We start from the raw sequence: 11,310 nt of genomic DNA, 5'->3' as shown, positions 1-11,310 counted from the left end.
GACAGGCAAATGTTGGGTCCCCTGACAAGAACACGTATCTACTTGTGCCTTTACATTAACTTTTTATGTAATTTGCCCACAGGAAGTTTATACTTGTTTGATGTGAAGACACCACACATTATTCCTCAAATATTCCTAAATCACCCTCTGAAAGGAGAGGAAACCCCTGAAGCCCTGCTTTTGATGAAGTGTATGGTTGTTTAACCCTGTATGGCTGAATGTTGTATTTTGGTCCTTTTTTTTAGTGTTTTTTTTTTGATCACTAAATTAAAACAGTAAGCAGAATAAAAATGTCCAGTGTTTGCTGTGTTCAGTTTTGAGGAACAACAGAGTCAACTTTTATTGAGTTCTGACTGTTACAGAGCGACCGGTGTTTTGGAGATAAGAGTGACCATGCTAACTGAAGATTCTCAGACAAACTTGGCAGTGATGGTCAGCTGAGGGTCACCAGTCGACAGGGGGCACACTTAACACTGAAACACCAGGGACGTCTGCAGCTGTGTTGTCAAATGTGTCTCTTTTATCCAATCTTGTGTAAAAAGCTTTGACCATAAATAAGCAACATTAGCTGTCAATATTCTGAATCCAGTTTTTACTTTGTGAAGTCAATGAAAAAGTTGGTTTTGGGCAGAAACCATGAACTCATCACGTAGAGTAGGTAAATAATAAGAGGAAATATGAATAATGATTAACAGAAAAAGATTTCATGATCAAAGCAAAACTGCAATATACTATCAAACTCTTAACCAGTCTTATTAGTAATCCTTAAATAAACATTTGGTGCAGTTCTCTAAGTGTAGTTTTCTGTCAACTTGATTATGAACTGGGTCTCAAACTCAGTGGTCTGTTTGCTTACCTTTGGTTTGGGAGGTTTTCAAATATATTGACACATGTTTATGCCCTATATTTCACAGTCTGGCAAGTGTCAACAGATAATGCATTCAAAAGCACAGAGTGACAATTGTGGGAAGAATCCTCTCTGGGATTTCTGCACTAAAAACATCCGTCCACTGAATGTCTGTCACTTGCTGATCTCTCCCATCCACTCACTGCTTTCTCATGAACCTTGGAGTTGTTTATCATCCGTCAAAGTGATGATATTAAGTTAAAAACTGCAGTTTTTGGTGGTTAACTCCCTCACGTTGCTTAACAAACCATTGTACCACACAGCACCTCGGCAGTCAAAAAGCACGCGCAGCTCTAAGTGTTTACAAACAGTAAAGGGGTCTTTATTTTTGTGGATCTTGTTGAAAGGGTCAATAAACATCTCAATTCCAAAGTCGTGCTGTGTTCTGTTCACCTGCATCAGTTAATGATTTTAAACAACTGATGGAGTTGAGGTTAGTTTGTGTTAAGTGATGGCAGAGAAACTAAATCTTGAACAATCACTCTGCGGTCTGACCTGTCAGGTGTTAGAGGTTTGACAGGATTCCTGGACCCTGGGGATCAGAATGGCCTTACGGGACCAGACCTTCAGGTACAAGCTGCATTCTGTGGCCCTGAGGTCCATAAGTCCGCCCTCCATCCTCCTCTGATGATCAGGCATCAGAGAAAGTGCTCAGACTCTCCCTCTCAGTGTGAACTCAACCAACCTGCTGGACCTCACCCGCCCAGCCGAGACCTGTCTGCTGTGGGGGCCCCGGGGCCACACTGAGCCTCCCTGAGGCAGGTTTCGCAACCCCAACATGACCAACCCGACCGCCCTGCTCAACCCCCCAGCCCCATTTCAGGACATAAAAGGAGCCGATGGCTCAGCAGCTCTTCACTCTCCACTCAGAGCCAGCAACCAGCCATGTCTTCCTTCTCCACACGCAGCAACTTCAGGAGCTCCAGCATGATGTCCTCTGCCTCCTCCCGCAGGCTGGGTAGCTCTGGAGCCGGCAGTGTGTACGGAGGAGCCGGGGGATCAGGAGTCAGGGTCTCCAGTGCCTCATTCGCCTTGGGCTCCAGCGCCGGAGCCAGCGGATCCTTTGACCTGTCCGATGCTGTCGTCCCCGTCAGCGAGAAGGCGACCATGCAGAACCTGAACGACCGTCTGGCCTCCTACCTGGAGAAGGTGCGCAGCCTTGAGAAGGCCAACGGAGAGCTGGAGCTGAAGATCAGACGTTTCCTGGAGAGCAGAGCTGGCCCTGAGGTCCATGACTACCACGCTTTCCTCGTTACCATCAAGGATCTGCAGGGAAAGGTGAGAACACACAGATCACCTGAAGTTTGAACGGGGAAAAAACAATTTAGCTGTTAGAGGGAGCCTTTTCCTTTAAAAATGAAAAGGGTTTCCTCACATGACTGTTTGGTTTTTTGAATGAAGGGTTTCAAAATTTTCCTTTTCCCCTGTAAGAAACACAATATAAAACAGAATATTTGAATTTTTTTTTAAATACATAAAACTCTTCATGTTACAGTCTGTAAAGAATCCTGTATTTAAACATTGTTACTCTCGGGTTTCCTTCTACTCATGAATAACTTTTTTTTTTTTTTTTTTTAAAGTTTTTTCAAGTTATTCAGTTGTTTAGATTTAACTTTTTAAATCATTTTAGTTCAGTTTTAATTTTCTTTCTCTCTCATCTTTCCTGCTCAGATGCAGTTTGCTGCTCGTGGAAATGCTGCCATTATCCTCGCCATTGACAACGCCAAGCTCGCCACAGATGACTTCAAAGTGAAGTGAGTTCATTCAGCTGAAAAACAGAGCAGTGGGTAGTCTGATCCCTCCTGCTTTAGTATCTGAACTCATCTTGGTGTTTTTTTCAGGTTTGAGAACGAGCAGGCCATGCGTCAGTCTGTGGAGGCCGACATCGCTGGGCTGAAGAGAGTCCGTGATGAGTTGACTCTTGGCCGTGCCGACCTGGAGATGCAGGTGGAGGGTCTGAGGGAAGAGCTGATCCAACTGAAGAGGAACCACGAAGAGGTGAGAAACAACAAAAAATAGAGGAAAAAAAGGATACGAAAGACTCAAAAGGCAAAAAAACAGAGTGGTAAATGAATTTTTCTTGTAGGACCTGCTGGCTCTGCGCGCTCAGATGAAGTGTCAGGTGAACGTGGAGGTGGACGCTGCGCCACAGGAGGACCTGGCCTCTGTCATGGCTGGAATCAGAGAGCACTACGAGAACGTCGCCGCTAAAAACCGCAGAGACCTGGAGGCCTGGTTCACAGCTAAGGTGAGAGCACAAACACCTGTTCAAGGCCTTGATCCTGCAAACGGATGCTAACAAATTTGAAATGGGGCTAATTTTAGTGCTTAATTCAACATTTCAGGTATTGTGTCGCTAACTTCAGTGATTGTTTTCCTTCCCAGTCTGCCGAGCTGAACAAAGAGGTGGCTGTGAGCACTGAGACACTGACCACATCAAAGAGTGAGATCAGCGAAATCAGAAGAACGCTTCAATCTCTGGAGATCAAGCTGCAGGCTCAGATCAGCAAGGTGAAAAAACACTTAAACTAATCTCATCAAAGATTAAAATCAAAGTATTCCCCTCTGGCTTTAACTTTTTAAATCTGTCAAAATACTGTCAATCAGTAATTAAACAAAGCTAACCACCTCTTGCTCCTCTTCCACCCTGACAGAAAAGAGCAGTTGAGGCGACTCTGGAGGAGACCAAGAGCCGCTATGCCATCATGCTGGCCGGATACCAGAGGCAGGTGGTGAGTCTGGAGGAGCAGCTGGCCCAGCTGAGGGCTGACCTGGAGAACCAGAAGATCCAGTTTGCCAACCTGCTGGACATCAAGACCAGACTGGAGATGGAGATTGCTGAGTACAGGAGGCTGCTGGAGGGAGAGACCGAGAGGTGAGTTCAGGGACACACTGAGAAATCCACTTCTGATGGACTTATAGATGCAGCAAGTTCACCAACCATCTGTATTTCTCTGCAGCACCAAGACCACCACCACCAAGACCACCCGCGTTGTGACCATCGTGCAGGAGGTGGATGAATCTGGAAACATCGTGGCCTCCAACAGCAGTGGAGAAAGTAAAACCACAGTGATCAGCTAGAGATTCTCCAGAATACAATTTCCTGAAACATTTTCAGAGGATTATGCCAGAACAACTTTGTTGTGAAATGTTTGATGTCACTCAATAAAACTCACTCTTGGCATTCATTCAGTGATAACCTGTGTTTTTATTCATCATTCATCAGTCCAAACAATCCACAAGAGTGTGGTTTCAATGCACTTATTGTTACTTTTATGATGAAGTTGGGGTAAAGACCTTTGGTATGTTCCATCGCAATGTCTACCCGCCCTGAAGATGTGATCCTGGGTGCTCAGGTTGTCAAAAGGAAGGGCTGTGGGAGGCAAATGCAGACTTCAAAGACTTTAAAAGTTATTCCAAAGGAAAAACCACTTAGATCTCAAACGATCAACCAGAGATGGAAAACAAATGAGAGAAAGAAGGTCAACTCAAAGGTGTTCTTTTAAGTAACCACAGCTTTGCAAATACAAGGAGAAAACTCAACCACTGCTGCAACTAACAGAAAATCAAAGAGACAGAGATGATGCTACCAGAGATGCTTCATAAGAATGCAAAAAGACTAGGGTAAAGACCTGTCCAACCTTAACCAAACTATATTTTTTAGAAAATAAACCCAGAGATGAGTTTGTGGTGAAAAAACTACTCACCAACCAGATCCTCTCACTCACCTAGAGGGAGGGTGAATAAGTCAGCACATGGGCTTGAAGACAATAGATAAGCTCCCCACAATGGCTCTACATAAGAAGCGATCAGTTACACACACACACACACACACACACACACACACACACACACACACACACACACACACACACACACACACACACACACACACACACACACACAACACACACACACCTGACCCTCAAGGCTGTGTTATACCTTCAAGGTGATCCATGCAAAAAAAAACGTGTGAGGCTTTTATGCTTTGTAACCCCTTGCGCAGCCTCTGTTGGTGTCCACTCCCAAACTGCAGGGGGTGGTGTATCACAAATGAGAGTCAGAGAAGTTTGCCTTTGTGCACAACCAAGCGGCAACCTCTGGTCTAAGAATATGAGACAATGCTGAAGTGTTAAAATCTGCAGTTTCTTGAGTGTCCGTTTGAGGCTGGCTCCAAAATTACCAGTAGTCATACACACACCAAGCTAAAACAAGTTGTTTCCAAAGCAGAAATTAACCTATTTACAGTCTGGTTCAAAAAACGCCTCCTGTCTGAATGACTAACTTTACCATTGGCACACACTGTAAGGGGGTGAATTTTTTTCTACCATGGCCGTTCAGAGGATATTAAGATCGTGAACTCTCCCAATTAGAGACACAGCTCAGGGTCAGGGTGACTGACAGGTGCTCTATAGCTGCACGCGAAGCCCTTGTCACTACCAATATGGCCGGGGTAGCCGATGTGCTTTATTTTCCATGTCAGAAACAGACAGGAGACTTGGGGGAGAGTTTAAGAGAGTCCATGTTTTATACAGTCTAGATGTTACAGATGTTTTATCAGTCTGTGGTAGCAAGTGTTTTGTTTTATGGTGCAGTCTGCTGGGGAAATAATTTAAAGCAGAAGGACAAGAGACCACTGGAAAAACTGGTGAAGAGAGCTAGCTCTGTGGTTGGATCCAGTTTGGACTCACTGGAGGCTGTGGTGAAAAGGTATACACAGAAGAAAGTGGAGGCCATCATTCGTCACACTGATCACCCACTTCACACCATCCTTGACCGAAGAAAAATCTTTAATTCTTTATTATTTGGAAGATGAGCTACATCCAAACTACATGAATTTCCCTTCTGGGATGAATAAAGTATTTTTATTATCTTATCTCATCTTATGTTTACAACATATCTGTCTCGCAGATTTTTCCAGGTTCTTTTAACCAATTTCTCTTCTGTGCCAAGAGTAGCCACAATTTCTCGCCATGAATTATTTGCCACTCGGTTATCACAGTGATCTCTGTGTGAAGAGTCATACAGATGCCTCTATTTCTGCACTTTGACCACTGTTCTTCCGCCATTTGTCTGCACAAAGGTGAACGCACCTCCCAGACGCGTCAACCATAAATCAGCCTTGAGCCAAACTGGGTGCCCCATACGCAGATAGGGAATCATCACCCAGCAATCTTTGCCACCACTCCGTCTGAGTGACGTTTGCGCAACGTTTTCTCAACATTCAACCATGAAGACGCACGGTGCACAGGGATGGCTACACCACCCAGACAAACCATTAGCAGAACCACATGAACATGTCTTTTTTTGGAGCAGATGTCAGAAAAAGTTACCACGACACACCGAGCTGTATGTCCCAAATCCTGTACTTCTGTACCTACACTTAGTATTTTGAGTGCTTAACTGTGTTCACACAGACAATATGGAAAAACAAAGTGCACTTTGATTTCTCCGCTGGCTCACACAAAACCATACGGTCAAAAAGTTGAGAGTGGAATGGTGTACACTTCCTACACAGGCCCCATTTACAGGACAACGTTTCATCTGGAAATGCTAAAACGCAGGGTAAACACTGTGAAAAAAATCAGTGTTTACATGGAAACGCTGTAGTAAGCATGCCAGGCCTGCAATTGGTGCTATTACTGTCTTGTCCAGACACCGCTTTTTTTTTTTCAACCAAAGTAGAGTTGAGCAGATCATCTGCTGTATTGATGAATGCTAAATGCAAAAGTGGAGCAACAGAAAAACATTTTGTTGATAGACAGTCACAGATTCAGCAGGTTGAGCAGCACAAGCACAACACAGTAGTTTGCGACGATTGTAACAACGCTATTGTTGTCCTGTTGCATGCATGAAGCACCAAGTGGGGTGTGACATCATCGTTTCCACTAAAAACGCCAGCTTACTGTTTACACGGCAAGGTAGGCTGTTCTCAAAAGTTTGCGTTTTAGGTCGGCTGAAACACAGTTTCTGTGTAAAACCTGAGGCTGTAATGCAACGAAACTTTTGCGCTTCATCCTAAAACCGTTGTCGTGGTAACAGCCCCTCAGTCGTTGCCATATTGGCTTTAAGTAGTAGAAGTGAGCCTGATACTTGAGTACTCCAGGTGTTGTGGCTAACCCTGGTTACTTTTGGTCAACTACCAAAGTGCTTTTTGCTCTACTATCCAGATATAAGCAATGCCCCATGTTCTTTGTGTGTGTGTGTGTGTGTGTGTGTGTGTGTGTGTGTGTGTGTGTGTGTGTGTGTGTGTGTGTGTGTGTGTGGCTTGGTTGGGCAGACTTTTGGTGTGAAAGCTGTCTGGAGGATGTCTGGTGATCCTGACACTGAATAAGATAATAAATGATACGATCAGAGGTTTGACGTGTGTGCATGTGGATGTGTTTGGTTGAGTGTTAACCATACTCTGCTTAGATTTGGACATTTTTCTTGCCTCTAGATTCCCCCACATGTTGAAAATTGAATATTCATTCAACACAGTGGTTGTGCTGTATCACTATCACCAAACTGGGATCCCTTATACCAATAAAATCAGCTTTTGTTTTCCAATACTCCTTCCCAGTTCAGTTTTGTGCCATGGGATCAATTCTGATGTGATCTTGACGTGTCTGTCAGAGCCATCATTTTTCAAAGTCTGCAAAATGAATCACTTGTAAAGCATAAATGTAGCCTGATTTTACAGTTGCAAAGTGTTACATTATTAATTAACAGTAAGTATTAGAATTATGCTAATCATTTTATACTAATGAGAGGGTCCTTGGAAGAATGTTTCAGCTAAAAAGGGTCTGTGGTCTAAAATATTTTGAGAACCCCAGATTTAAGCAACTCTGAAGAAAGTGGCTTTAGAAAGGCCAAAGTCATGAGGCGCCTCTGCTCAAAATCAACCAGCCATATCTGAAAATCTTCAGCTACTTGTGTCAATCAATGTATAAGGAAAAGGGACATATTCATGGTTAAAAATTGTCAAGTTTTAGAATAAGTGATGTATACAACAGTCGGACAGAGAAGTTACAGTTCATCAGATTTCTTTATTTTCATGTTTCTGAGAACGGCTCATGGCGTGTTAACGGCTGTTGGATGTTCCATTAAGCCACTGTGGTTTCGGAGCTGACCTCTTCACCGTCGACAACCTCTTTGGTGACAATGATGACTTTTCTTGTTGTCGTGGTGGTAGTGGTCTGAGATCTGTGGGGGAACAGAAACGTGTCAGCATTTCCAACATGGCAAGATGCCTCTTGGCTTCATCTTCAAAAGCCAACAAATAGCATTGATGAGACTCAATGTGTTTACACTTTATAATAATGTAACACTACCCATGTACTCAGGGGACTCATTTAGCTCCAGTTTTTTTTCACGCCTGACCAGTATTTTAATGAACTTATAGGTTTACTGACATGTTGCAGTAACCAAACCATACACACTGTGAGATGTGGGCAAGACAACTTACGTGGACAGCTCTCCCTCCAGCAGTCTCCTGTACTCAGCGATCTCCAACTCCAGTCTGGTCTTGATGTCCAGCAGCATGCGGTACTCCTGACTCTGACGTTCCAGGTCTGCTCTCAGCTGACTGAGGTGGTCCTCCTCGGCTGTTACCTGCCTCTGGTACCCTGCGAGCATGTTGGCGTAGCGGCTGTTGGTTTCAGCGAGGGTTGCTTCAAGAGACGCTTTCTAAAGAGGTGGAGAGCCAGTGTGAGGAGGTATGTAGACTTTTTTGAGTTGCATAAAAAGAGAACATGTATAAAGAGGAGAGGAGAGGAGGAGACCCACCATGCTCAGCTGAGACTGGAGCTCGATCTCAAGTCCCTGCAGCGTGCGTTTGACCTCTGTGACTTCTGAGCGTGATGTCTGGAGACTCTCTGTGCTCACGGCGACTTCCTTATTGAGCTCCTCACTCTGCAAGAACCACAAAGATGTTAAGATTAGCATCAGAAACGATGTGCATGTCCAAATCAAGCCTTATGTAGATGACACTCTGACATGTGTCACTTGGATTTTATGTGCTTTATAAGTGAATATTGCTTGGATTGGATTCGGGGATTCATTACCTTAGCAAGGAACCAGTTCTCCAGGTCTCTGCGGTTTTTGGTGGCAACAGATTCGTAGTGTTCTCTGACTCCAGCCAAGACAGCGTTGAGGTCTTCCTGAGGAGCAGCATCTACCTCCACATTCACCTGTCCTCCCATCTGGGTCCTCATGGCCAGCAGGTCCTTCAAGAAGACACGATCACAAGAAAGAAAATTAGACCATCATACTCTTGGGTTGTCTGTCACTTTGAGAGTCAGAATAATTATAGTTTCTTTCTCTTTCTCTCCTTGACCCAAAGATAGAGCTAGCCGTTTTGAGGCTTGACTTTTAAGGGAAGTTTGTTGATGAAGTGACTCAGTGAGTGTCTGTTTAATTCTCACCTCCTCGTGGTTCCTCTTGAGGTTGATCAGCTCCTCCCTCAGGCTCTCAATCTGCATCTCCAGGTCGGATCTTCCAAGAGTCAGCTCATCCAGAACCCTCTTCAGTCCGGCGATGTCAGCTTCCACAGACTGACGCATGGCCAGCTCATTATCGTACCTGCATGAAAATGAGCAACAACAACATTAATTTGCCAGTGTAAAACCATTGATTTTGATTTTAGGTAGAAGACATGTGCTGTAGGTCTGAAAATTCAATCTAAAGAAGAGGTGTCATAATTGCAATCTCTCCAGTGGCCAGTAGGGGGGTGGGGGTGAGGGTGTCCAGAAGGGACCTGATTCCCAAGCATTACACTGACATATGCCAGCAGTGCCTTTGGTTAAGACCTTAGACAAACATTCTTAAAAACTTAAGTGTGGAAGATAAACATCTGTGTTGCCTCTCTGTTGGGCTTTTTTCAAGAATAAAGTAAACAAATAGGAGAACACAAGAGCTGTGTGTTACTTAAAGGAAAAGTGTTCAAGTGGCATTTCTTGCCATTCCTGTCCATGTCAGTGTCCCAGTTTGGCGACCCCAGTCAAGAGACACGCCCCTGCTTTTGTCTGCATTAACAACACTGGTGCTGGCCAAACTGGAAATCCCATGACCCCAAGGTATGAGATGTTAAACCCTCCAAAACTAGAAAGTATTCCCTTTCATTTTGGTATAAGAATGAGGTTTCACTTACTTAACTGATTTACTTCATTCTCCTACCAGATTTGTGAAGTTGTTTCTGAGGAATGTGTTTAAATTTTCTTATACTTACTTAACCTTGAAGTCATCAGCAGCCAGCTTGGCGTTGTCAACTGCCAGGTAGAGGGAGCCGTTGTTGCTGGTGGCAATGAAGATCTGAAACACAGAGAAGGAGTTTTGTTTGATCAGAGGATCTGTCTCTCAACCTGTTTGTACTGAAACTTAAGACTTTAAGGAAAGATGTGTAAATAAAAGTTACATCTCCCTCCACTGTTCAGTGGTTCCTGTTCTAAACACATAATATGCAAAGTTTAAAAGTGGAGCTCATATGTCTCTGCTGCAGGTAAGGCTCAGGATGTACCTGTGTACATCTTTTAACTGAACACCTGAGTCAGGCTGCAGGGCTTTTCACTTTGTATGCTGTGAAGGATATAACAGCCCTGAAAGCTTTGTGCATCTCCAGTTTCAGGCAGCATTGTTATCTTGATGCTTTCACATGACTATCTTTTACTATGTAAGAGGGAAACAGAACCAGATCTTACCTTGCCCTGCAGGTCTGCAATGGTGGCAGAGAATAGGCTGTAGTCATGGCCCTCAGGCATGGTTTTCTTCTCCAGGAACTGTCTGATCTTCAGCTCCAGGTCAGCGTTGGCTGCTTCCAGCTTGCGCACCTTCTCCAGGTAGGATGCCAGGCGGTCGTTCAGGTTCTGCATGGCCATTTTCTTGTTGTCTGAGATGTCGATGGCATCAGCCAGGTTGAAGCCGGCGCTGGCCCCTGCACTGGCTGCAGATACCCCAGAACCGAGGGCGAAGCCTCTGGAAGCGCTCATGTTGGAGATGCGGACTCCTCCGCCACCGGCACCACCGTACACGCTGGGAGATCTCTGGGAGCCCAGGCGGTTTCCAACCGAGTAGCTGACTGAGCGTGAGTAGGAGGCCATGGTGGAGGTTTCTGCCTGCTCTGGATGGAGAGGAGAGAATGAGGGTGAGGTCGCACTCAGCTCCTTTTATGCTGCTTGAAAGTGAGGAGGGGGTGGAGGGTCCGGCCCCTGCTTCACGCCTCAGGGCCAAAGACTCAAGCGGGTTGAGCCACATGACAAAGAGACGAATCACAGCAGGAATGTGAGACATACATCTGTTACACAACACCAACATCCAGACTCTCTGTTTGTTCAGCTCTCAGATACTTCAGCTAGCCGTTTATTCTGCTGAATCTCCTCCTGATGACATGTTATCTCAACTGTTGCTGGTGTGTTCACATTAGAAGC

The 11,310-nt window shown here is 44.8% G+C and overlaps 2 protein-coding genes across 2 annotated transcripts; one reads left to right on the top strand and one right to left on the bottom strand.

The window, feature by feature from the left end:
* Positions 1–1,792: 1,792 nt before the first annotated feature.
* Positions 1,793–3,786, top strand: LOC141809751 (keratin, type I cytoskeletal 50 kDa-like). The gene is made up of 6 exons (XM_074696929.1): positions 1,793–2,185; positions 2,579–2,661; positions 2,749–2,905; positions 2,994–3,155; positions 3,293–3,418; positions 3,562–3,786. Exons 1-6 carry the CDS (start codon positions 1,793–1,795, stop codon positions 3,784–3,786), a joined length of 1,146 nt encoding a protein of 381 aa, XP_074553030.1.
* A 4,564-nt stretch (positions 3,787–8,350) lies between these two features.
* LOC141809750 (keratin, type I cytoskeletal 13-like) lies at positions 8,351–10,983 on the bottom strand. Its single transcript, XM_074696928.1, has 6 exons — positions 10,585–10,983; positions 10,116–10,198; positions 9,313–9,469; positions 8,953–9,114; positions 8,675–8,800; positions 8,351–8,575 (listed from the first exon to the last, which is right to left on the bottom strand). The coding sequence occupies exons 1-6, from the start codon at positions 10,981–10,983 to the stop codon at positions 8,351–8,353; spliced, it is 1,152 nt and encodes a 383-aa protein (XP_074553029.1).
* Positions 10,984–11,310: the final 327 nt, after the last annotated feature.

The sequence above is a fragment of the Halichoeres trimaculatus genome, unplaced genomic scaffold, assembly GCF_033239565.1.
Source record: "Halichoeres trimaculatus isolate MK-OKI-2021-1 unplaced genomic scaffold, fHalTri1.1 fHalTri1_scaffold_20, whole genome shotgun sequence".
NCBI lineage: Eukaryota > Metazoa > Chordata > Actinopteri > Labriformes > Labridae > Halichoeres > Halichoeres trimaculatus.
Note: the sequence above shows the minus strand (reverse complement) of the source record. Positions and strands in the feature narration are given on the sequence as shown.

What these genes read in the sequence shown, in the direction of transcription:
- LOC141809751 (XM_074696929.1), top strand. Translation starts at nt 1,793, where the DNA reads ATGTCTTCCTTCTCCACACGCAGCAACTTCAGGAGCTCCAGCATGATG. An exon ending in TGAAGAGGAACCACGAAGAG is followed by an intron (nt 2,906 to 2,993) that starts GTGAGAAACAAC and finishes TTTTTCTTGTAG; the next exon opens with GACCTGCTGGCTCTGCGCGC. An exon ending in AGGCCTGGTTCACAGCTAAG is followed by an intron (nt 3,156 to 3,292) that starts GTGAGAGCACAA and finishes TTTCCTTCCCAG; the next exon opens with TCTGCCGAGCTGAACAAAGA.
- LOC141809750 (XM_074696928.1), bottom strand. Translation starts at nt 10,983, where the DNA reads ATGGCCTCCTACTCACGCTCAGTCAGCTACTCGGTTGGAAACCGCCTG. An exon ending in TTGCAGACCTGCAGGGCAAG is followed by an intron (nt 10,199 to 10,584) that starts GTAAGATCTGGT and finishes TCTGTGTTTCAG; the next exon opens with ATCTTCATTGCCACCAGCAA. An exon ending in GCTGATGACTTCAAGGTTAA is followed by an intron (nt 9,470 to 10,115) that starts GTAAGTATAAGA and finishes ATTTTCATGCAG; the next exon opens with GTACGATAATGAGCTGGCCA.